At 39.7% G+C, this 27,447-nt stretch overlaps 1 protein-coding gene across 1 annotated transcript in view; it reads right to left on the bottom strand.

The window, feature by feature from the left end:
* TIAM2 (TIAM Rac1 associated GEF 2) overlaps positions 1–27,447 on the bottom strand; it is an 88,150-nt gene that overhangs the window by 54,358 nt on the left and 6,345 nt on the right. Inside the window, exons 3-9 of the mRNA XM_054280321.1 lie at positions 25,286–25,721; positions 21,249–21,421; positions 20,006–20,230; positions 10,440–10,625; positions 9,349–9,495; positions 5,836–5,898; positions 1,386–1,553 (exon numbers count right to left, since the gene is read on the bottom strand). Of these exons, the coding sequence (XP_054136296.1) occupies positions 1,386–1,553; positions 5,836–5,898; positions 9,349–9,495; positions 10,440–10,625; positions 20,006–20,230; positions 21,249–21,421; positions 25,286–25,721 (1,398 nt within the window). The remainder of the gene's footprint in view (positions 1–1,385; positions 1,554–5,835; positions 5,899–9,348; positions 9,496–10,439; positions 10,626–20,005; positions 20,231–21,248; positions 21,422–25,285; positions 25,722–27,447) is intronic.

Genomic DNA, 27,447 nt, shown 5'->3' on the forward strand with positions numbered 1-27,447 from the left:
CAACTTAATTTTACTTTTATAAATTTTATTTCCTCCTTTAGGGGTCTTGCATGGCGCCCCAAGGACTTCAGACTGTTCTGGCTCTCCCGTGCCACCTGGTGGCCAGGCCCTGTATCAGACAATCCCTCCAGCCTGACCGGGTACAGCCAAGTTTTTAAAAATAAAGCCTAACATTAAACATTTTCTCAAGGATTCAGTCTCCACCAGGAGAAGCAACAAGAAGATAATTTCTTCTTAATGATGCCCTGGAGACGCATTGAGACTTGCCTAAATCAGAGTGCTTATTTTCATTTTAAAAACTATAGTTTAGTCTGGATTGTTAAAAGCTTTTCTTTTTTTTTTTTCCCCACCCAATATTAGCACGTGAAAAGAGCCATTAAATCGGGTCCTTTCCTCCATTAAAGCCTCAAACTTCATTAACATCAAGCCAGTTCAATGAGTTCACATGGAAATTCACCGTAACCTATGCCAAAAGCTACAGCTGGATCTTGTCTGGCACAGGACTCCTTTTTTCCTGTTTTTCCCCTTGTGAAGTAAATAAAATATATTTACCAGTTGGCCAGAAAACAGAACTTGGGGGTAAAGAGTAATTTTTTCCAAAAAGCTGTTTAGCATCATTTAAGTGTCTTGAATCGTGAAGTTATGGAGTTCAAGCACTGACACATATGGAGGCAGAAATGTTAGCTATATTACAATGTTCCAGAGGTGCTGGTGTTCTGCCTGTAGCTAAAATGGGTATTTTTATTTTACCTTCAACCTGTGACTCAGTTTTCTGTTCCGTGGCCTACAGCAATCCCTCTCAATTTGCCAGCACTGACTTTCACAAGCGAACTCACTCTTTGAAATTCACAAATAGAGCTTGTATTTCATTAAAAGCTTATAAATGTAATTTCAGAAGCAAATCTATATGATAGCCCTTGTCACAGCAGTCTTAAATGTCTTAATCTCCTACTCTAGCTCAACCAGTCCCTGTTGCTCCTCTGTGATTAATTAGCCCGGAACAACCGGGTTGCTGCAAGGACAACACAGAGTGGACACGTGCTGAGACTGCCCAGGGCTGACTGCCTGGCACACTGTCACTGCTCCTGAAGCACCCCCTGTGTGCTGCCTCCAGCAGGGCTCCTGAAAACCTTTCCACAACCCTGCTGCCTTAGCTACAGCATATAAAAACCACAACCAAGAAAAGAAAGCAATGTGCCTTAAGCATCTCCCTGTTGCTGTCTCATTATGTATTATTAGTATTATATATTATCTCATTACAGTATTATTATATATAATGATAATCTTACCACAGTTTTCCCTATTCATGCATCCACTGATATACTATGTTCCTTCTCAAGTCCACAGCTATTTACACGGAGCAATTGAGCATGAAAAATAAGTACCTTGCATGCCAAAGACAAAACATCCTCCACCCTGTGCTCTGGCTTGAGTGTCAGCGCCACAGCTTGGCCATCACAGAAATGAACGTACGTCTGTGTTTCCCAAGCATTCTCCTTCTGGATGCTCTCTGGCACTGAGCTGTAGACATTCGAAAAATCATCGACTTGCTGCTGGAAACAAGAGAGAAAAGTACAATATATATGAATGTTAAAAAACAAAACAAAAAAACCAAGACAAAACATTTCAATTACATTAACAGTTTGTTAATTTGGCTATGATTCAAAAACAGTGCTGTGTATTTCCCCGTGGCAATCCAGGCAGAGTTCTGTTACCTGCTCTCATTCACTACTGAAGACCTGATTTTCTAGAGCTCAGATTGAACTTGCTGTGCTTTCCCATGGTGGAGTTTCATGCCTTTGTCTCATACTAATCATTGATTTAACTGACTGTGGAAATATGTAGCTACCTGGTTTTATATCACAGTGGAAATAAATTTTTAAGAAGAACTGCAACTACAATTTTACCTAACCAATACATGTAAAATAACTTGGTAAATAAATAGATAAATAAATAAATTGAATTCGTGTCATTTTGACAGAAAATGACAACAAAATTCCAGCAGAGAGCACTGTGGAGCAAGGCTAGCCATAAAAAAATAAAGGCCTAAAGTAGGAATAAAGTGCTCCTATTTTATTTACAGTTTGAGAACATTGTGTTTCATTGGCAGCAGAGGGTATTTTGCCTGTTTACCATTTTGTTCCACATTCTCCCTCTTTCCAACGCCACTGTGCTTAATCAAATAACATCAGTCCTAAATAAATTCCCTGTCACTTTCTCACCCTTCACTTTCACGCTTTCTCCTGTACTGCACTTCAGGCTGCATGGTTCAAAGGAAGCCACACAGGAAAAGACAAACACCAAGAGCTGTTGAGAGTTTGGAGCCTCACATATTTTTTGGGTCAGCCTATTCAGCACATCACTTAATTACCTATATCAAGGCATTTAAGTTTATGCAGATGGGGTCCCTTGATTCCCCATGCAGCCAACTGAAAATGGACAATAACTCAATGGAGTGGCAAGACTTCCAAAGACCCAAGGCATATCTTAAGGTATTCTGAGCTGTTCCCAGGCATCCCTACCTCCTTCATGCTTTTTGCTAGTATTTTTTGTTTGTTTGTTGTGCTGGGGGAATTTGTTGCCTACATAAAGACCCTTGATTACACAATTCTGCCCCCTCTCAACCGGGACACAAGCCCAAGGGTGCGCCACAATTAAAAGCTGCTGTAAAAGCTGCACAGAGCCTCTTTTCCTTGCTGCAGGCAGCAAAGTTATTGACAACAATCTGTCAGTAGCAACAGAGAGACCAATATTCTTTTCTTTTTGCAAATAACAACTGTGGCTGTAAAAACAGTGAAGCAAGCAATCCTATCCAGGTAACTACCAAACAATGCAGAAATTCAGGTTACGGACAACCCAGACTGTGGCATAGTATTAATGCGATGCCAGAATAACACTGGTTTGGTGAAATAATATTAATGAACTAAGTCTTTTCATTAATCTTGTCTGTCTTGCTCAACCGTCCCTTTTAACTAGTTGAACATGAAATTTCAATTAACACAGGTGATGGAAATCCTACTGCAATCCATCAATTTATACATAACAGAAGTCATGTTCTGCTGCTGCAATTAAGACAGTGTTGAAATCCACACCAGGAGAAGTTTGACCTTGGTGGCTGTAGGTGCAGCCTGCTCGTAATGCTGGTGATGTTGAAGAAGATAATTCCTGTGGAACTCTAGTCCTCTCAGCACTGAATCAAATGCCTGAGAATGAAGCCTGACCTACCTCTACAGTGTAAATAACAGAAAGGAGAAAGGGGGCAAGGCAGGGAGGCAGTGAAAGATTAGCACACATGAGTCAGGCTGAATTTCCCTAGTGGCTTTCTCTGGGGAAAACCAATGCTATGCCTGCCTCAGCAAGGGAGGTTTGCAACTACTACAATGGTTTATTGCCCTGGAACCTGGAACCCTAGCACTCCAAATCTATGCAACGGAAATAAATCTCACTATTACCAGAGATGAAAAAAAAAACCATAACCTCGTATCATAGAGGATTAAGGTGATGAGAAATAGGTTCAAGGCCACCTTTTGATGTAAGCTTTTACAACAGGACAGAAAGCTTTGCAGCCAATGTGAACTACATCCTTTCCTTGCCATGTACACTGATGCTCAAACATACAATTTGAGATGAACTTCCCTCTGTTATTAAGCATGACTGTGTTCCTTAACTGCAGTCAAGGAACCGTTGCTTCATCCACATTTTCCGTCTCAGAAAATCTGACATGAAAAGGGTTTTTTTTTTTCCTGTTATGCCTGCAGTGACCAATTCCACAATAGTTCATTCATTCATTGCCACATGAAGTTATAACAACCCATCCAATTTTCCAGAAAAAGGCGCCAGGACTGTCACATGTTGTGCCACAGGGCTGCTGCAGGACCAATAGGTTACTTCATAATTTCCTCCCACTATTTGCCTCTAGTTTTATCATCCTTTTCAGGGAAAATACAGCTTCCCTGGCAGACTTCACTATTTGTCATACCCAGGCAGCATTTTATAAAAGTTTTGATGCTGTTTTTGTTGGGTTTTTTTCATTCTAAATCAGCGAAACCAGGCTGATGCCAGAGTAACGGTTTTCAAAGTTATGATGAATCATTTCTGAGTTGTTGTATGATTCACCAAAATGTCAGGATCTTAAAAATGCCCACGCTGTATTTAATACCCATTGAAAAAAGGTTTCAGAAATAGCATTGAAATAATAAGGGAAAAAAATGTTTTTCTAGCTCCAGAGGTCTGCTCAGCACCTAAATTGTGTGTGTTTTGTGTGTTTTTCTAGTCTTGAAAGACAAGCCTGCTCAATTTTTAAATCCTGGCCCAAAACCTGCAGCCATATTGACCTCTGATGGTCCCCCTCTACCTGGGGAACAGGACTGTGAGCCCCAGCCTGAATTTGGAGAAGGCTGCTTTACCTAGAGCTGGGACAAGAAGACAGACCTTATCCATTTGCTGACACTTCACCAAAGGGAGAGCATTTCATTCTGCCTGCTCTCTAGTTCAAAACATTTCTCTGTCTCCTCAGAAGGGTTCAGAGGAGTAAATGCTCCTGTTAGCCAGAGGATGGGAGAACCACAGCAGGCCCTGTTGTATAAGGCAGCTGCATCAACTTCCCAGCCCCAAGGGGGTTGGCATCCAATCAACCAAGGGACTGCTGTCACAGCCCTTCAGGAGGAACTTCCAGGGGCTGTGCCCAAGAGATTTGGTCACCTCTCACGCAGCAAACTTCTCCACGTTTCTGCATGTTTGACCAGGAATAGATTGTGGTTGCTGTCTCTGAGATGGGAGATGAATGCCATCTCACACCATGGTACACTCTGGAGGAATTTTTTGAGTGTTGTCTACAGGAGTTGATTTCAACCCCATAATTACAATCTATTTTGAAAACAGAGGGGTGATTTGGTTTAAATACTTTCCCACTCCAGAAAATAACAGGCAAGTGGCTAAGTAATAAAAATAATTCTGGTATTTCAATCCATTTTTTCAAAGAACAAACAAAATGTAAAGATACTTTCAGAAGGCAAAACAGTGTTACAGGATTACAGGACAGCTGCTGTCAGTGGGAGATGTCCTTCCAGACTGGGGAATGGCAACACTGTGCCCCAGGGAGGCTGAAGGAATGGAGAAGGACCATGACTGAGGCCAGGCAGGCAAAAGCAGCAGATCTCCTCCTCCTAGGTATCAGAGAAGATCACAGCTATTTACTGGATAATGCTGCTGAGGGATGCTACATTATTCTCCTTTATTTGGGCAATCCCCAGCTTTATATTAAATCTCACTTCTCTGATGGGATGGTCCATAGACTTTGCACAGACTTCATTGCCTTAAAACTCAAAATAAAAAGATTCTGTTGAAACAGACAAAGGGGAAAAATATATCCTGGGTTTCATCTCATCCCTGGAAACCATTAAGATCAGAATGGATGGGATTCTGATCTAGGATGGGAGCCTGATCTAGTTGAAGATTTTCATGTTTCTTGCAGGGGGTTGGACTGGATGACCTATAAAGGTCTCTTCCAGTCCAACCCATCCTATGATTTGCCATACTGTGAAAGATGCTTTCAAACAAGCTCGGCCCCAAGTCTCTCTCACAGTGTTCAGACTGTATGCATTAGTGTGTGAAGAAGCTTCTAGGGGTTTGGTTTGGTTTTTTAAAGCTTACCATGAATGCTCAGAAACTTATGTTGAAGTGGTTTCATTAGCAGAGTTATAATCCTCTCATCTAACAATAAATACATTTTATGAACCTTTTCAGGGTCTCTGAATCAGCCCTGCCATTACGTTAAAAAATGCATTCAGGAATTCAAAAACATGATGATGCAGAATGAGAACAGGCATATCATACCTCTGCAGAGTTGGCTGAATTCTGCACACCAGCAAACCCATGTCCTCCTGCTGAATCAAAAACCTATTGAAAACATCACAGATAAATAAGTAGGTTAACAAATAAACACCTTTGCTTCTGACCTGTTTTGGATAAACCCATCAAAAAAACCAAAAAATAAAATATAATTAAGGAATATATATCAACCTGCTAAGCCCCAGGGATCTTTTGTACCTTTTTTTGATTTATTCTGACTAGAAGTAATAAAGAAATACAACTCTCTCCATATAAAGGACATTTAAGTAGATTTTCTCTTTTAAGCTACATGCACACTCAGATTCTAATATGTATAAAATATGTTCTTGTTTTTTTCTATCTACTAATTAGTAATAAGATTAAAGTCATTTGCCTTCAAACCATACACTGTACTGGAATTATAAATTTCACCCTTCAGGATACTGTTAGGGAGAGCTACAAATCTCATCATGACTTCAAGAGACTATTTCAAATCGTTGTTGCTGGTTTCTAAAACCTCCTACCCTACAGTTTTTCATCTTTTCTAACCAGTTTTGTTGGCACTATTGATTGAAACTATTAGCTTAGCTTTAAAGACATAGTAGACCCAAACCCCATACTATCAAGCAATGAAAGTAGCTGACTACAGTGTCTGCTTTGGAAGTGATGAAGGCAGGACCTCAGATGTGCATTGCCCACATGCTCTGGAAATTTAACTACTGGTATCTCACAAATTTGGCAAGATTTTTATATTTTTTTTAACAAAATAAATGGCTATGGATACGAATATTTCAGTAATAAGGCTGGTGCAAACACAAGGATAGACCTATATACTTTATTTATGACATTGAGATTTGCAAGTAATATCATTGCCCTCCTAAACTGCAAATTTAAAAACCATTTTTTCAACTCCTTCTGCAGTCAACAAATTAGGACAATATCGGACTTAAAAGTTGAGCTTTTGGGGGGTTCTGGTATAAGCAAAAGCCTTTCAGATAATCCAAGACAACAAAGTCTCTATATTTCATACAAAATCCAGTTTCTGCCAATGCAAATAAAAGGTACCACTTCTGAACTTCCTTGTCTCACCCACAGATATAATCAACGTATTTTATTGCCTATGATTTGTCAAAACAGTTCACCATTTAGCCATAAGAAAGCAGATAAGCATTTAAGAAACTGAGGATAATGTGAGCCTAGACATCCCCCATCTGCTACAGTGCAGTTTTATTAACTGATTTGTAGAAGACTGAGCCACTCCATTAATGTTTACGAAAGCTTCCCAGCACAGAAACTCTGAACATTTTTATTAATGCCATAAAAATAAACAAGATAAAATTAAAAGCTTCCCTGACACAATGATCTTCAAGAACATACCATCTGATTTTGAAGCTAGGGTACTGTAGATTAAAGCATACCAGCTACATTCAAATGAACTTAAATCCAAGAAAGCAAGACTTTTTAAAATCTATTGTTTGACAGAAACACCTCAACACAATGAGCAGAGAAGGAACCTCCTCTTCTCTGCTTAATCCAGTTGGCTGAAAGAGACAAGAAAGTTATCCTCAGGCCTGTTCTGATTTTGATATAGAATTATGTGCATATACACAAGTCTGAGCAAGGATGTGGCTCTCTATTCAGCCATCTTCTAGGTTCATGTGTCACTTTTCCAGCCATGCTCATAAAAATTCCTCACTTTTATGGGCAACACTAAGCCTTTAAATTTCCTTACTTATATTGTAGGATGTTTAATTACAAAAAGAAAAAAAAAATCAAGAACTCCAGTTTGTCTATGAAAATGAAAACAATTTTGGACCAGCTGGTTGCAAGGTTTGTAATAAGAAGGGTAAACATCCACTGGGGGCACCTCTGCCTGTGACAGGCCTCCCCTCTCTTTGCTCAGAACAGCACTGGGAGGGCAGCAGGAGTCTCCTCTCCTTGCCAGAGCTACAATATTCCCTGTCCCTGAGCTCCACAGAATCCCCTTCATGGGCTATAAAGCATAAGAGAAGACATATTACCCAGTTAAAAACAGGGCAAGGTATCAGCTCTACTGGGAACAGAGCTAAAGGGTATAACATTCCTTCCCCCAGTGCTCATAGTAATAAAGAAATAGAGGTACAGGACTCCCAGACCACACTCTGCTGCTGGGGAACAAAGGGGAATTTATGTGAAAAGGATGACCTAGCAAAAATTTCTCCTTTGGTTCCTTCTATTGTAAGGCAGAGTTTCATTCATCAATTTCACCATGTTAACACACCTTGATCAATATGTTAAAATGTGTAACAGGCAGAAGTTTAATGCCAGTGTAATACACAGATATTTACCTATTAAAAATATAAACCATTAGACCAGAAAATCCTGATGTGTTATTTTGCAACATGAAATCTGTTGGATCAGCTCTGTGTCTATAGCAGGACATCTACAGATAGGCTTGCTTAAATATTCCGCAACACACTACCACACATGCAAGAACAGCCAATTTTCAAGTGCTGATCAGAGATTTTGTGACTAATAAAATCAAGGGCCAGGAGCAAAGTTACCTAATGAACAATGCACAAAATACTGCTTTACAGTAGCAACAGCAGCAATGGCAGAGGCTAGTGAATACAGTAGTGTTCTGAGTGAGAATGCACCTCTGTAACTTCAGCCTCACTGTCAAGAAGCGTCTCTGCTCTTATTTACCTTTTTTTCAGGGAAAAGGCAGCAAACTTTTGTTTTGCATATAACTGAGCTTTTATTGAGAAAACACAGACTCCTGAAGTGTGGAGCTTGGACTAAATGTAAGCATGGGCCATTAGTTCCAGAAAGAGAAAAAGATGCTGTGGTTTCACCAATGGTGCAGCCCTTCAGTCGGGGCACACATCAGCATAATCCCTCTCCCTAGGGCCAGCCTGACCCTGCACACCAAACCTGTGCCAAGTCTTCAGCAAACTGGTTTGGCATTATTTGTCAGCTGTCTGTACTGAGAGCTGACTCCCTGCATGACAGCAGTCTTCTCCTGGTGGCTAAAATGTACTTCCAGACAGCGTGTGCTGCTTTAAGAGGCCATGCCAAAGATGTCTGTCTTTGCACAGTCTCTTTTCCCCTTGAAGACTCACCTATGTCGCTATATTGAATTGCAACAGTGCTTCAGAGTCCCAGCACAAACAAGCACACACTGTACTAAGGACTGTGCAGAGAGGCTATCTTGAAAGAAACCCTACATCCAAATAGTTTGCAATGTGCCAGAAGAGAAGTTTTGTTACAAATTCCAGCCTGATGTTCTTATGCTGACAATAACTAAATTACTGGGTCAAAGCCTGTCATTCACCAATCTTATTTATCACAAAAAAAAAACCAATTAGACATATACTCTTCACAGGTGATGATCCCATTGCTAGTTTGCTAAACCTACTGAAACCTTGGATGAAGGTTTGATGGACAAATGTCTTCTACCCTGTGCACCAACAGCACCTTGCAGGATGAACTCCAGGAGAGACAAGCCATTCTTTGCCATTCCCAGCAAGTAAGATCTACCTGAGTTATGGAAGGTCGCTTTTCTTTTCCTTTTCTTGCCAACGTGTCCAGTCCTTTTAGAGAAGAAAATAAACCCTTCTTATTTCGAACCCTTTGGGACAGAGACAGGGTACGTTTCCTGAGAGCAGCTTCATCCCTGGAGCAGATCTATTTAAACACAGAGACAGAGCCTCTTGTATCACTTTCATAACAGCAAAATATTGACAGTTATTTCAACCTGAGGCATCAGATGGGGGCTACTTCAGTTCATCTCAGTGTAACATGCCAAAGTGCAAGGACAATGTTTTAAGCTTTTAGCAGTGATGCTTGTTTCAGTATTCCAGTGGCATGGCAGCATAGCTTTTCTGTCATGGGGCAAAATTAGAAGCCATAGGAAGGGAAAATCTGAGAAAGTATTGCTCTGTTAAACAAAAGCTAATGAGAAGGCGCGGAATAAGAATGATAACCTATCATTCAGATATGAAATTTCTAGAGGAAGACAGACTCTTCAAATTGCCAAACATAGGAGGTAAATGCTAGGGCTTTGAGTTATTAACAAGGAATGCACAAACCATACAGATAAAAACAGTGGTGGAGAGGAACACATTCCCTGATGGGTCTTTCAGTGCCACTCTTCAGACTTTTCATGCAGCAAATGTGGACTCTCTGCCAAGATCAGCCTTACAGCCCTGCCAAGGTTGAAGAGCAGAGGCGAACCTTGCTACTGCTGTACTTCCCTTGAAGCTGATGGAGTGGCAACAGGTTACAGCTGAGGATCTCACTCATTCTTCTTTAGAAACACACCCCACAGTTTTTTAAAAAAGTGACATTTAATTTTTAATTGTTTCTAGCTTTAGCCTTTTCTAAGAATACTTCCTTTTTAGGAGGGACTCCAAGTCTGGAGTCCTCTGGGGCAAAAAAAAAAAAGCCATGGCCATATCCCGCAGAGGAAAATGTATTTACAGTCAAGGAGCAGGCAGAGAGGGTGAGAAGGGTACAGGGCTGCCTCAGCAATGCATGTGGGTGCAGCCATGCATTATCCCAGCACAATTCCACATCTAAGCACATGGTGTTTTTGTGTAACACACCCATGGAAGTGCATTTGGACTTACCAGTGCATGGAAAGATGAGACAGAGAAAATGCCAAGCCTCCCCAGTGCCAATTTTGAAGGACGACTGGCAGCAGCCAAAAGGCTCTTGGGGTTTGGGAGCTCCCCACCTTGCAAACTGGCTAGGTAACATCGCATTCGGAAAAGGTCCATGTTAAATTTTTCCAGGTTCTGTTCCCATTGCTGGATCTGTTTGGATATAAAAAGGGACAATTAAATGGGGGGAAAATGCCTTTGTGGGCTGCACTGAAAATTCGAGCGCTTCCCCAAACCCTGAGTAAATTGCTTTCATCTGGTAGTATATGGATTAGATTAGTTATTCCCTGCCAAAACACATTCAGTCATATTGTGTTACATCAACCCAAAAGATGACTTGAAATAAAACAAAGCTGGTGGTCTTAAACACATACTGACAAGATGAACATATCATGAACTTTGGGTAGTTTGATAGCCACAAAAACAGTTACATAAAAACACAACCCTGTGGTTCACAAAAGCCTGCTTTTTTTTTTCCTTCCCTCCCACCACCCCCTTCTTTTTGGAAATTAGTTTTGGGTTTTTTTTAGCTTAGATTGTGTGTAGCTGGCTGGCTGAAAGCAAAGTAGAAAACAGATACTCTAACACACTGTGAAAAGCAAAGTAGCTACAGTGGTAGGTTCTCTTCATTCTTGACTACCATCTTATGGTAGTAAACAGGAGACAATACTGCAAACTGCAAAAAATCAGCTATATAAACCAAATACAAACCACTGTACCCAAAGAAGGAATGTAAATATGCAATTCTTACAATATATCTAGCACAGGTACATGAAGATGTAACAATTTAACCCAGTTTCAATGTAAAATTAGAAAGACTCAAATATTTACTAGACTGAAAGCTCTGAATCAAGGTTTAGATTACAGACGTTAAGTATTTGTGTTAATACACACTCATTTGAACATATTCACAGGCATTTAAAACATACACACTTATTTAAACATATATTCTTATGCACTGCACCGAAGTGATCTTTTGCTCTTCATTTCCCCAACTTACATACTGGTAGTAGCAGCAAAAATTCTGCCCTGGCGATTGTACAATTAATGTACATCACACAGTAATACCTATAGGTAGTGCAAATAAAAAAGGCAGCAAGCACACTGTTAAACGAGAAGGTAGAAAAGGCAAGGAACACTGAGATTGGGTACTGACTACTATTGAGCCCCTGACAACACTGAGCTTCCAATGTCAGCTCCAATCACTGCAGGCTGCCTGTTCAACAGGTGTTTAGGTCTGTGGACAAAGTTCATCACGTTTTCTCTAATGAGCCTTGGCTTCATACCTTTTCCTGGCACACCTGCCTGTCGCCATATGCACAGGACATTATCACCTCACACTGGGATTAGCCAAGGCTGGGACAAGCACCTTTGTGGCTCAGGAAACAAGCTGACAAATATAAAAAATTCAGGCGGACTATGCCCTTTAGGCTTGTTTAGAAGCAAAATCAGTTCAGTTTCCTTATAATGCTGCCAAATATTTCAAGAATTAAACAAGTATTTTGCCACTTTACTTTCAAGAATTAAGACGTAAGCAGAGAAAGGGCAAAATAGGCCCTGTTAACAACATGGTGCTAAGGTTTGTGCTACAACTGATAGAGATCCCACTCAGTCCAGCTTCCTTACACGTGTGCTCACAAATTGTTGCATCAGTTACTTCTGGAAGTAAGAGGAAAATCCTATTTGGTGAGTAGGGTGAAGAAATAGAAGACAATATACCATTTTGTATAGGTATTAATGCAAAATTGTAATTCACTTGAAAAATCTTTCAAAGAATGACTATTAAAACCAAAAGAGAGAATTTACAAATGCTTACAATGAGATCAATTCTCAGAAGTCTAGTGAAAATGGACAGAGACATACACCTAACGAAGATGCCTTGTCTAATCTCTCATCACAAACATTTGAAACATGCATCCTCTGCACTACAGAGAGAATAATCTTTCTTTTCCCTGGGTTTATTTCATAATTTCCCTTTTTTTTTCCTTTTCTTTTTTCTTTCTTTATACTGTTAGATGCCTCTCAGAGCATTTTTCTGCTTGCCAGTACTTTACACATGGGGTGAATTCAATAGGAGATTGAAAGATGGGCTCTTTCTCTGTGTCAACATACAACTAGAATGAAAACATGGTTGTCAGCTCTTCACAAAGCCAAAAGCTACAAGCTCAGGTGCATGTCTTTCCCTTCAAGATGACACCTCTGTGGGTATAGAGCCAAGTCAACTTTTAATAGCTCAAGAACAGAGCAAGCTTTGTTCTGAGCACTGCTGGAGTGGAGCATCCTTTCCTCACTGAACACAGGCTGAGAACAGGCATCCTTGTGTGTCTTAGGCCTTCTTCAAAATCCCCAGTAAACATTTGCATGAAGTTGTATTTTAAAATTAAAAAAATCTGAGAAGGGGAAGTGGGATACGACATGGGGGCATTCTGAAGAAATAATTAAATTACAGTGTTTATCAGTCACACAGGATACTGGCTAATCAGCTCCAAAAGCATTGGTAATCACAATGTTACATTTAATGGCATTAGCAAAAGCTGTAGGCAAGGAATTTCTGGGATTGTCTTGCAGTCTTATCAAAACCAGGGATGTCTGGAACCAATTGCAGACCATGAACCAATACCAGCTGCTATTTGTCTAGGGCTTTTAAACTATGATAATTCTTCCTAGAGATTTATATTCCTGAAGAATAAACGGGAGAAGCACACAAATAAAAAAGCAACAACTTCAAAGCACAGTATGACCTGGTCCATGAAGTTAATTTACAGCCTGCAGACTCGCTGCTGCAATCCCTATTCTGCTATTGTGTGAGGCAAATCTCTGGCCCACGTGGAAGGACTACCCGAAAGAAGGCTCAAGGACTTAACTTCATCACGCACAGAAAAGACGGCCCTTTGAAATCTGCTCAAAAGCAAACAGGAAAAAGTGGATGCAGCAGACAGCTGTGGGAGCAGGAATGGGCAACAAAGGCCAACACCAGCATGAAGTGAGTCCAAAAAGAGATAAGAGATATGGCCAGAAATGAGGCACACCAAGACAAGTGAGCACACATGAAACATGAAAGCATTAAAGGGTTTGTCCAGAGGAAAGGGAGGATGTCATTGTCAGTCCAGGGAAATGTTAAGCAAGGATTTCTTGGTTTAATGGCAGCATGAAACCGCTTGGAAGAAAGGCAAGAGAGGGCCACCCAAATAAATGTATTGAACCTAGCAGGATCCTATAAGGTAGGGTGGAAAAGGAAGCTGTGGTAGAGAGATAAAAAGGAGTAAATATGTGGAAAGCCTTGAGAATTATTTAGCCTGAGAGAACTCATGGAAGGAAGCCTGGTGCAAGGACAAGACAGTAATTATGTGAGGGATAAGTTTTAGCATCAAAGACTTAGAGCAGGAATGATTTATTAAGAGTTAACACACAAAGGAAGATCAGCATGGTACTTTTGGCAGTACTTCAGCAGTAATGATCACATTCAGAACATAAATAGTCAAATGTTCTCCAGGTTAGTGAAAAATCTGTTCAGACACTAAGAAAAAATCGCAAATTAATTACATTTTAAGTTGCACAAACAGAGGAGCTAAAGAAAGTTGTTAGAAAGCAAGTCTCTCTCAGACCAATAAACCTGCTTAGTTTTCTATATCTAAACTTTAAAGCGGGAGCTTGGGAAAACAAGGGGTAAATATATACATGCTAACAGTTTCCAGCATGTGATTTGGGGATCCATAGCTCCTACATGCTCTACAGTTCTCTCTGCAGGTGGTGACATTTGCAGTGGCACCAGCACCTCAGCTGGAACAGGTTTATGGTTTGCAGGTTGGGAAAGGGAAGGCCTCAAGAGTCCCAGCGAAGGCAGGGTGGCTCAGCGATGGCCCCTGGCCCCTCATCCTTCATCCACCACAGTGCAAACAGTATCTTTTGGGAGGCTGAGGAAGAACTGTCGCATTTGCAAACACGTGTTCGGTACAAAGTAAAAAGAATTCAGTACAATAAAACCCAAACCAGCCTGTGAATGGTGTAAAGCCAGGCCAGAAATTACACCATATCAACTCAATGTAACAATACCTCAAGGACCCAGAAGGAGGATGGAAAAACTTCCTGGACAGCTCATCTGATAACACCAGCTTTTCACTTGGCACCTATTCAAAGGAGCACGAAAGAAAAGATGCACAGGAAGGAGGGCCTTCTCCCAATACTTCAGCCTTCAAAATTGATTTTATTCAGTAGTAGTTCTTATACCATATAAAAGCATGAGGGCCTTGCTGACACAATTCACTATCTATAGCAATAAAAATTCTCCATTTTTCCCTACACAATATCTTATTTCCAGATGGAAAGTGTCTCTGCAGGCTGATGTAGGGAACTCTGTGGATTGAGAGGAAACTTCTGCTGCTGTTTTATATGTACAGCTTTTCAACCACATTACAAACAACACCAAACTCTTTGCATTCCAGTCCCTGGTTCTCAGACACAATTCATATTGTATCCATCTGGAAAAATGAGTCACTTGGTTTCTGGGGACAGGGAACAGATTTTTATTGTCATTACTTCCTAAAGAGAACTCGAAGAAGCAAAACCATCACTCTTCCAGAAATTCCATTACTTTAAAAAACACTACTGAGATGCTATCATAAGTTTTAGTTTAAAGAAATAAAGAAGGCATTGTAACAGAGTACAACAACACTCATGTGAAATTAGAAACACTTTATTCTTCATCTGCATGGTGACTTAAAAAAGGTTAAGAAATCTTCCTGAAATAACAAGATAATGGAGGGTGTTTTTTCAATAAATGTCATCTTTTTGGATGCATTGGAAGAACAGAATTTTCATAATTTTTAACCAAAATAGACAGAGATAATTGTATTCCCAATACCACTGATAGCACGAAAGTGGACACGTGTGTTACATCTTGTTGAAAATCCATCGGGAATTGGTGGTACCATATATAGGTCTGCAGCTAGGAATGTAAGTAAGGAAGCCACTGAATTTTATTATCCAGCTGCGCTCTCCAAAACCCAGACCACCATCCCTTTCTGAACAGCCTGCCCATCATATGAGATAATGCCATGCAACTCCACAATAATTTTTCATTACCTTATGCTAAATCTTTGCAAAACAAAGAGGGAAATTCACGAATCTCTAAAACAGTAACAACAGTGAAGAGAGAATGGAGATGAACTTCCCTAACCTTCTGTCTGCCTACTCACTTCACTTGCAGTCTACTACTGCTAAAGAGAAGTACTTTGCTAATGTAGGGAAGGTACAATGAAGTAAAATGTTGCTGAAGAGTAACATCTGGAAAGATATTGAACCAACCTCTCAGGAAGCAGAGATCTGCTTTAGCCAGTTCAAAGACCACACAAACTGAAGGTCTGTTCTAACAAGCTTGGACATTTAATTTTTTTTTATTTTTTTTTTTAGTTTAAGAGGATATGAAAGAATGAAAAGTTACTATGCATTGAGATTCCAGCTGAATTTGTCTGCAGCAATGATGGCATGTGTTAGCAAAGTTCCCTGAAAAGACTGTCTTTGAGTGTTGTTGAGAATTTGGATCTCAATGTCAGAAAATATTTCATCAGATGTTTTATAGAAAGTTAAGACATGAAATTTGAGCTTTGTGGAGGCTGAAGAATAAATTTCCAGACCTATTCCAATCATCCTTCTTGAAATGTGAAAGAAAAGAGAAAGAGTCAGGTAAATTTTAAAAACATAGTAGTGAAGCTATGCTCTTTGTAAAAAGCTGGAGACCACTACAGGGAAAGGAAGAAAGAAAGGTACTAATGGATTTAATGACTACCTAGAATAACCAGACCACCATCTTACTGATCTTTTTTTTTTTTTTTTTATGGCAACAGACAAACTACTTTTAGGTGGAGGACACATTTGAAAACTTACAAAAAAAGTGTCTCCAAAAAAAGCATGTTCCTGTTCTTCTCACTAATGCTTCACCATTTCAGTGCCTGCAAGTAAATACACATGTTCATAATCCTCTGGAAAGTTAAGAAGTATAGGCAGAGAAAATATGAATTACATCAGAAACCTCTGAATAGCTCAGAAAACATGATTATGCCAACATATTAAAATTTGAAGACAAAACTCCATAATGCTTTCAAGCAACTATTAATCATGCTATTGTTCTAAAGTGAGACATCAGGATAGACTTATGCACCAAGTACATAAACAATTACACAAGGGCTGCAGTGGTCTCTCTTGCGAGATAGATTTTCCACCCCATTAAAACCAGTTCTGCAGGCAGAGGCAGCTTCACTTCTGACTTTAATGTGCAATATTTTGTTAAAAGAGCTCTCTTTGTTAAGAGAGAGATTATTGTCTGAATAAGTGCTAATAAACCCTTTCACTAACAGAGCTCTGTATTCACAGCAAACACTGTGGTTTCTCTAGCAGGTTAAACATCTAGGAAAACTAAAAAAATCTAAAGAAAGGCTTTGAAATTCATCTCGGTACCAGAAGATTTTCAGACTTGCTACCTTTTGTCCTAATTGGCTTCACTTGAGGGGAGAAGTTACATGTTGGGAGAATATCATCACATACAACCTATTTATTTCACATAGTAATAATAAACATACATGGCTGTAGGTAGCATGTGCAGACTCCAGATTTCCAGCCACATTGCCATCTTATAGATGCTTCACTGGACTCTTCTAAACTGACCAGCATTACCAATAGCTTAGTGAAGGGCTACAATTTTCTCTTAAACACTTAAAAAGTCTATTATTATTGTTGTTGTCATTATGCCAGTAAACCCAGTTGGAGAGAATCCCTCATGTAAGCCATGAGACTGAAAACATTTCCCAACCAGTTTGATAGCATATAAACAACATTTGATACAATATAAAACAGATTTGATAGCATGTAAAACAACAATTTTTCTAGAAAAACAATGTTTTCTTTGTCTTTGTTGTTGTTGGTTTGTTTGCACTTCTGTTTAACACTGGTTTTATCAATTGATTGCCTTCAAATTCACAAAATTTACCAAACAGTACTGGATGAGCTTCCCTAGTCTAATTGCTGGACACCAAAAAAAGCGTGTCAAAGTATATCAAAATACCCATAGCAACTTTAGAAGTGCAAGTTTCGTTAACTACAATTGTCTTTCAGGTGGTAGAAACTGTGAAATAAAAAAAAGGTTTTGCTTGCTTTTAAAGCCCTGAGAATTAATAAGTCTTCAGCAGAGAAGTATGGGTGTTAAGTCAATACAGAAGTGAAAGAGTAAGTTGACATTTGGTGGTTGCTTTTCTGAGGAAGGAAAAGGAGAAAGGCTATAGAAATCAGAGTTTCCAAGATAATTCCACAGTGAAAATAAATTCTTTTTATGTAAAAAACCACCACAGTCCTTCTGAAGTCAATCACACTGTTTCCGCTGGCTTCCCAAAATAAATCACCAGTGACGATTTCCAGCACAGAATGCATTCTTAAGAAATACAGTATTGGCAATACTATGTAATTCAGCATGGAGGAATAATATCTGCCCCATGATTGACACATCATCAAATTTACACAAAACCAAAACCAGAATTTCTATTTTCTTGTTTCTCAAAATAGGCAAAAGACAACTAAACACCCACAGTTACTAAACAACTATAGCTACATATATGCAAAATATTCCCTCAGGAATAACATTTTCTCAAAATCATTACCTTACTAAGTATATTAAGAGTTCTCAGTTACTAATTGCACCAAGATTTTCTTTTTTCTTTGCAAAAGCCAATCTGAGACAACAAATTAGAAGATTAGGCAACTGAGTTATCTATTGATTTTTCTCTGAAGTGACTTCGCCAGCAAACCTTAGGCAATTGTAAGGAGAGATTTAAAGAGATCAAAGGGATCAAGAATGGGGAAAATTCTTGCTATAAATTTATTCTTTGCTAACTACTGGATGCTTACAGTGATCCATTTCATTCTTTGTGCCAATGGTCTGCCCCCATTCAATGTTCTGAGACACACATAGACAGAAGATTAACAGGAATAAATCTTCTGCAGTCCAGAAGATGGATTTCAGTTCTACAGAATGAAGCTAGCTTCTTACAGAGCTGAGAAACAATGACAATTCTTCAAGGACAGAACACCTAATTAGCAGATATTAAGATAGATCATTAATACTCTTCAGCTGACTCTAAATTAACTACTAAGAGGAATATCTGATGAGGGAGGGATAAATTAAGTTAATATACATCAGGACTTTTCCTCAGTGCATCACATGTTACAAGCACTAGACATCTATAGAAATCTGTATATTCTCCTAGGTCTCAAAGCCTACTGCAATAAAAGGATGCTTAACATTTTTCCTCCTCCATTCACCTCACTCAGCTCTGGACCATGAAATAAAGTGACCTGGAAATAAATTATGAACATCTGAGCACTCAAAGGGCTTATGAGCATCTGCACTGCAAATCCCTACACAAACCTGCATCTTATTTGAACTCTGCTCATAGAGCTTCAGACTCAAGTGTGCCACAAGAGCTTGGCAGTGACGTCAGTACTACTCAGTCTGCTCTTCATCAAGTCCAAACCAGTAGAGTAAGAATTTTAAACATTATAAGCATCAAATCACTGAAACTACAAGTGTTTCGTTAACAGAAGAAAAATAATTATGATGTATTGGTTTGAAGGAAGTAAACCTCATTCGCTGCTCAAGGGGCCATAATATGCAGCATGAAGTACTTAGAGAGGAATAGTTATTCTGACTGGAAAGGCTCTCAAAGACCAGTCAATCAGTTCAAATTATCAGAAGTCTTCTGTAAATGGCCTAATAAAACTAAAGATAACAGCAGCCTCAGTCCACAGACTTATGTAGGCTAAACTACTAGACAAGTTTAGTGCAGAAGAAGCTGTGGGTAGCAAGGTCGTTGACTGAACATTAAGCATGTCTAAATACTTAAAGCATCTTTTTGCCTGTTACTATCTGCAAAACTGGGGGCATGGGCAAGACATCAACACTGCACGATGTACTTCCATAAGGTATCCCTGGAGTCATTCCTGGTTCGCATGCTAGAACTGAGAGCAGAGTTTGTTCATGTTTGTTCACCACCACACAGACAATCAGGTGATCATTAGTCGTGGCTAAATTTCAACTGGAAGCACATGGTTTTGTCTGCCACCACACAAAGTCAGAGGAAGGACTACGTATTCCTCATGTGCTGTCTTAAGGTGCAGAACAATACTGCCAAGCACCTACTCTTCAATCTCTTCTGCAATATAATAATAAATTATTCACAGAACATACTATATATTCTGTGCTATGTGATATAACAGCTAGATCTTATTAACATAAAATAGTAAAAATTAATTACATTTTCACAGAAGAGACAAGAAAAAGCTTTGTGCTCTTGAAACAGAACAGTCTGATGTGTAGCTTCAGGAGCCTGCCTCCTCCACTGCTCTGGATTGCTGTAGAAACCTGGCAATAATTACAACCACTGTGCCAGCTATGCTAACACAATTACTCTCAGGCCTAGAAATCACAAATAGAGACCAAAGCAATAATTATGATAAATATGCTCTCATAAAAAAATTATTTCCAGTACCTGATTTTCTATGGCCTTTCTGTTTTTCGGATCACTAACAATCGAGAGCTGCAACTCTGCCATCTTTTTCATTTTGCCATCCATGTCAATCTTCTGGAAGAGACTCTTGGTCTGATTTTTCAGCAGCCTGACAGTGTCCTCTTTCCCAAGCTTCTTTGCAAAGAGGGAAGCACAGGCTGAATGTATGGCAGTAACCCAGTTTTCCAGATCTGTCTGACTTGTTGCCTGTGAAACCAATCAATGGTGCAACGTTATGAGCAGATAAGAGAAAAATAAAATAAAATCAACAGCTTTAGGGCATGCAGCACTTGATGGGCTCACTGTTGCCTTAGGAACTTTATCTTAATTAAGTGAAATAAAGTTTTCTTTAGAACTGAGCAAATAAAGGTAGTCTGAGATTTTCCTACATTTCATCATGACTTGTCTCCAAACCCCAGCTTCTGCTTCTTAGACCTGCAAAGTCTAAAAGCCCCAGAAGGACAAGAGCCATATAGGCCGTGGGAAAGATGTGACTGGCATCTTTCATCCCTCCAAATAACTAAAGTAATCCCTACCAGATATCAAACCTTCTTCACTGCTGTGACAGCAGAGAAGATTTTATATGTGAGGTACTTGCTTAGTTAAAAAAAAAAATATTGCCAAGTTAGTGGAGAGGCAACATCGAGGTAAAGAGAATGCAATCTGCATGAAGTATCTCTGGAGATATGTACAAGTGTGCCTATCAACATGTTTCTATGCAGGCAGTTCCACATAACCCTGTTCTTTATTGACATCTCCAGTGGCGCCCTTGAGCAACCCAGGTATTTTGATTATTTTTAGCTCTCTTTCCTGAGTATCTTGCTCAAGCAAACTCTCTGTGGCCAGCAGATTCAGGGTTAAACACACCATTCTTTAAGGGTGGAATGCTAATAGATGTGAAAAAAATTGATAAAAAGTTGATTTTTTTAGAAGCTTGTGATCAACCAGGTACCCAGAGCTTCTTGCAGATTTGTGGTCCTTGTTCTTTTTGTTTCTGAACCATATTTGACTGAGCCCACTGGTGTAATACCTGCAGTCATATCATATATTTAATATTATAATAGTGTAATGCAACAGTGCAGTCGTGCTTTTATTTTTAAGTCAATGGCAGAAACAAAATGATGTATGTGTGCAGATGTACATACCATCATATAGATACATGTGCAGACTCACAAACACATCCTAAAATGGAAACAACCACCAAGTTGTGCATGCATCCTATTACCTGAAATAGGTAGACATCTCCAAAAGAATTGCTGAGACAGAACACATTTTCTTTCTTGGGATGTTCTGGAACAGACTGAACTATACTGTCTTCTGCAAACAGCGCGTATCGAGGCAAACTGCTCTGCTCCATTGAGTTCCTTCCATAGGTCTCATAAAACAGTAGAGTACAACCTTTTGCAGTTCAGAGGGACAAAAAAACATGAGGAGAAAGTAAGTCATGGATCTCCCAACATTACATAATGTTTTTGTGAATTAAGACACCCTTCAGAGACAGGGAACATCAGTTCCACTCCTCTTCTGAAACAGATTAAAAAAGGAAGATCTTCTACACAGAAAAACAGTTAATGATCAATTTGCCAATGAAAAGTTGAAATAGACATCTAATAGGGCCACAACAAACATTTATGGACTTTAAATAAATCAGGACACCTCAATATGGAAGCATCCAAGGGTTAGGGTAGGATGGGGTTTGAGCAATCTGCTGTAGTGAAAGACGTCCATGCCAATGGCAGGGGAGCTGGACTAAAGGTCCCTTCTAACCCACAATATTCTATCAATAAACTCAGCCTATTAAAATGTTAAGGCATGTAGAAGAGATTAACTCCTGCTTGGTTAAATCAGCTTTTGTGTTTCTTTATTAAATTGAACCAACTCTCTCATAACAGCCACTTAAGAAATCTTCGTATTTGTTGAAAAGATTTGCAGAACCCTTTGTCTTCATACAACATGCTTAGTGAATAAACTTCTCAAATTTAAACCAGATTTCCTTGAATCCAGCTGAAAATTGGAGACTCAGACAATTTTAGGTAATTTAAAACAGTTTAAAAGGGCTGAGTTTGACCATGTTCAGTCTTGTAAATAGCGTAATATCTAAGGTATGAAGCTTGTATCCAGAAAACAAACTTCATCCTTGATGACAGCAGTCCCGAGTATAACAAGTGGAATTACTTCTGGAGGAGAGTGGAGGAGACTTGATCCCAGCAGAGGACACTTGATCCTAGCCCACAGCAGTATGACTACAGGGCTGTGTTGCCTTTGGCAGCGATGCTGGCTCAAGAAGGGCCTGTGCCCTCCATCCCTTTCCTTCCTGCCTCGGTATAACCCACTGTCCTCCAAGATGCACCAATCTGCCTGTTCAAGGGGTCATGGACTGGAGTGCACTTCTGAAATACCATTACAAAGGGAAACCCATATCAGAGATTTCTGATCAAATCATCTGTTGACTGAAAAGTTTCTAGAGTAAGGAATCTAATACATAGAAATACCTCTATACTACATAACTGCACCTTTTCCTGTTAATGTCAAAAGTCACTGGCAGAATATTTTGGGTAGGAACAAATCCTATAGAGTTGGTCCTATCTATTCCATTGGGCAGCCCTCACTTTATCTTCTTTGTGCCACTAAAACACTTGGAGATCTCTGCAGTTGGAAAAAAGGACATGGTTTGTAACACTCTGCATATCAGAAATGTCATTTGAACATAACAGGGCAAACTAAACAAACAAAGCCAAGTCTTTTGTATTCAGCAGCAGCAGCAACTTATAACCACTTCCACTTCTGCATTTTAGGAAAGTGCAGAAGTTTAAAGTTTTAAAGATTTATTTTAAAATATTTCCATATTCCCATATTTCCCCTATTTGTTCTAACTCAAGATAACTCGTATTTTATCCTGAGAGTTTATATGTACACAAATTAAAAATTTTGAAGGGCATGTATGTATGCTTCGGTGTATGGAACCCCAGGTATATCTTTAGGTCAAGTCCAGTGATCCCTGGAAGCAGCTAGTTTCATAAGCTCTGTCAGACCCACAGGGACTGATTATTGTCCAAATATTTTAATTAAAACTTGAGCTGAAGAGAGAGAGCAAAGAGAAAGCAATTTCCCTCATTAAAGGAAACTAATTGGACAGGACAGATGGAAAAGAGAGTTTCTCTTGGTACACAGTTACTATTCAGGCTCAGGTCTTGGTGGCCCTGAAAGTGGAGCAGAGGCCTCAGGACATGTATACTTTTAAGTATGGCAGGTAACTAGATGGTTATAAGACTTCTGCATATTTATAATTAAACACATCTCAACAGAGTGCAAATAAACATGCTGTTCTCCATTTACATATTTAGAGTCATGCTTTAAAATATCTTGGCTATTTAAACTTCAAGAACAAATTAAATACTGATTCATTCAAAACCTGTATAAAGAGAACCAAAGCAAGTGCCTTGATCTTGATATAGCGATTATGAAAACAGAATTATGCCTTGATATCCATACAGGCAAGTTTATTTTGGAATCAGAAGTCTCCACAGGAAAATAAAGGTAAGAGATCAAGGAAATTAGGAATGTATATTTAAAACAGCTAGCAAAGTGCAAAAGACTCTGTACCATCAATGAAGGCAGATCAACCATTGAAGTAAAAAGCATTGTATCTAACAGTTATAATGTTAAAAGTTAAAGCTTTTTCCAAAGAACTTTTTTGTTCCTTTTTTTTTTTTTGTAGCTGCAGAAATTCAGGCCGTAAGAAGAGACACAATCTTTTCAAAGTTACCAATAAGCCAACTTAATAGCCAAAAAAATGAACATGAAGAACCTAAATTGCTTGCCAGAGCTTCATTATCCCAGAAATGCACAAACTACTAGTTTATAATGTATTTCAGTTTAGAGTTTTGATAGAATTGTTTAGAAAGTGAATTTTAGAAGAGGTAGATTAAACTATATTCACACTCCATAACACAAACACACACAATAAGAGGGTGGAATTCAGGTGCTGTTTTTCCCTTTGTATACACTGCTTGTAAGCATGAATCATGCTATCTGATGATGCTATCAGGACAAGTGATTTAAACTGCTAAGCCTGCCTACATTTTGATCACTTGATAACAAGTCTCTGAATTTTTAGGCAGAATTGCCTCATTCTAGTAAGTTTGCTTCTTTTCAATCAGCACTATCAAGCAGAACATTACCAGGACTTGCTGTTTGCTGTTCGTTTTTCTTCAAGTCTACACTCACTGCACAATTTTAAAAAGGGCAACCTGTGGCAAAGTTGCCATTTTCTCTTCTCTAGTCCCAGATATGATAGGAAATGATCAAGCTTGATCATTTCCTTGCTCATTAACTTAGTATCTGAAAGACAAATCCTTTGGGTGCAATTCAAAATTTTAAAAAGGTGTATTAACTCACCCATTAAATTTCCCTTCCTCCCCACAATAGATATTGTTTTCCTTCTCACATTTCCTGAACCCTGTACACGTCTCACATCACCCTCTGAGCACAAATGGAGCCCAACAATCACACCTGCAGCAGCCCCCTTGAGTGGATTCCCCTCCCATGGGGCTGTTTTCACATCAGAGGCAGCTGCAAGAGATGGGAAGCTGGGCATGCCAAAAGCCAGAAGGGGTTGGTATTGCTGGGAGCAGAGAATGTGAAAGACCTGCTTTCACAGGGAGAAGAAGGGAGACCTTCAACCCCTGGGAATGGTTGCCTTGCGCACCACTTCAGCTTCCCCTGCTCTGAACCACACACACTTCTCTGTGTAAAGGCTCTGGCACTGGGAGTTCACCTCTCCATTATACTGCCACCTAATGTGCTAGAAATGAACAAAACATTTTTACAATAAACTACCCCATCCTTCAGTAAATTTCATAGCAGAGCCTAAGGAACTGTGTCTTTAACAAGGAATTGGGCACCAGCAACTTCTCCTGACCCTTAAATTTTGGTTCAGTTCGGCCTTTGATCTTCAAACATCCAAAAGCATCTTCTAACTGCCCAGTCTGATTGAACACACAAATTGGGAAGTCAGACAAAACAATTCCCACTATGATATGAAACACAAGGCTGCACACAATCCCAAAGACATTGAGCAGCACCTCAGTTCAGTGGGCTGCCTAGGCACAAGCTCCACTTTAGCTGGTGGGTAGACCTTGTAAAGTTAGGTGTGATTTTCTGATCCCCCTAAATCTGCTAACAGACGCCAGCAAGCATGAAATCCTGCTGAGACACAACAGAAAGAACTGCCAAGACGAAGGATCAGCGTGGTGGTTTTACCTTTGAGTGTAACCCAGTACTGCTTCCACTTCCGTCGTGTGACCAGCTCCAGCTTCTTCTCCTTCTGCAGGGTCACCAAGGGTTTGAAGAACAGCCACCCTGCCTTGCGCACCACTCCTTGCTCTTTCTCATACAACAAATCCAGCTGCTCCAAGGAGCTAAGGGACTCGCCACTGGAGTCTTCTGTTTCTGACGAGGTCTCTGTGTTCTCCAAGTTCATCCTGCTCATCTCCAGCTCGCGCATGAAGTTCTCATAAATGTTCTGCCTCAAGGCATCACTGCTGACAGCATTGGTGGACTCGCTTCTCTGGGACAGGGCATGGCTGGAGCCAGGAGACCACAGTAAAGTGGAGAGCTGTGATGGTGCCAGTGTGTCTGTAGTGAAGTTGTCCATTCTGCTGTCAAAGTAGTCACTCCCATCTTTACTCTTTGGCTCCTGTGCATAAAAGGAATTTATCTGCCATCAGTCACCAGAGCTATGATCAAAAGACACACCTCATTTGTCAATTAAATTTTTTTCATGTTTAGCCACTTCCAGTTCCTTCATCTTTTCACCATTACATCATAGCCTTTGCCTCAGCCACTCACACCACCACTGTTACCATTCAGTTTTTTCAGCAGAACTCCATTAAACCCTATCTACTAATGTGAGCGCTTTGGTAATTCCAGTATGCTTTGAGTAATCTCAAATTTCACTAGAAACTACTGTCTGAAATTTGAAGTACTCCAGGAGACAACTACATCCTCCATCTGAAATACAGGCACCATGTTTGGCATCTGTCTGAGTGCAAGCAGGAATAGTGTCACAACAGGTTTTTTTATTATTACACAGTTTTCAGTACTTTGGTGCTATCACATTGGTGCAAGGTAGCCAGGTTTAGCTTCAACACAACAAGGCTGATTTTAACCTCCAGTTTCTATTTGTCGTACAAATGGTGCTTAATCAACAAAAAAAAGGTCAAAAGTAAAGAATGTTTTAAGCTTGTTAGAATTGATCAGTTGATTGAAATCTAATCTAAAACAATATGTGATTTTATAAAAGAAAGACATGCTTGCTGACTGGCTTAAATCCAGTCTCCAGACTGCAGAGCTGTGTATTTTCTGAGCTGCTGGGAACACCCTGAGAGTCTGATCATCCCATCAAGCACTGGCAGGCCTTTCTCCTAATTGCACTGTGCAACTTCATCCCTTGGATTGAGAGGGCTGGCTAATTTTATTTGAAATAATCAGGCCTGATGGTATGACTTCAACTTTGCCTTTGATATGGATGCTAGAGTAGGCCTATTTCTTGCCACTGCTTGTCAACGTGGGACTTTGTTGGCAGTTTGGACCTTTTTTCTTTTAAGCCTTTCCAAGTAATATGCTCTCTGATCCCAACTCTCCCAAGCTCCAGGGATGGACAGGGATTTTCCTACTACCCAAAACAGACCTCCTTGTACTAACTTCACTGTTGAGAACCACACCATCCATCCTAAGAAGCCATTTATTGTCTTCCGAACTCAAGCGATGCCAATGCTATTTAAAAGCAACCAAGGTTTAAGAACCTAAAACACAAAAGACATGTTGCCTTTTGCAGTAAAAGTGCAAGGGAAAAAAAAAAAGATATTGCAATAAACTATTCGAGAAGTGAAGCTATTACCCTCAGTAATAATAAAGCCATTATACTTTCAAGTTTAGACTGCCTCTCTAAAAGCATTTATTTTCTCACAGACTACTGTACTAAGAACAAAGTAAATAAACATTGGTCTCCTGGGAGCTGTTCTCCCCAGCAGCTTTGAAAACAGCTACTTTTTCTTTGCTTCTTACTTGATGCTCTTCAAAACTACAGCAGAAAAGCTGTGCTATGTTTTGGTAGCATCAGGACCTCCAGTGTGCAGCCAAGAGTGGGACTGTACACCTCCCAGGCAATGCCAGACAAACCACTTTTCCAGCAGCAGGACACTGCTGCTTGTGGCCTCACAAAAGCCAGTTTGACCTGAGACCCACACTCTCCTACAGTACATTGAACATCAAGTCTGGCTTTTCAGATCACAATTCCAAGGTAAAAGAGCACCTTCCTCAAATCCTGTTGCAGAGTGTTAATCAGTGTTGCCCAAGAGTAACTCCCTAAACATCAAAAATTTAACTGGTTTTTATATGGTAGAGGGAGGAAGATCAGCACA

Source organism: Melozone crissalis, unplaced genomic scaffold (assembly GCF_028551555.1).
Source record: "Melozone crissalis strain CALT ecotype California unplaced genomic scaffold, PUWL_Pcris_2 ptg000027l_1, whole genome shotgun sequence".
In the NCBI taxonomy this organism is placed as follows: domain Eukaryota; kingdom Metazoa; phylum Chordata; class Aves; order Passeriformes; family Passerellidae; genus Melozone; species Melozone crissalis.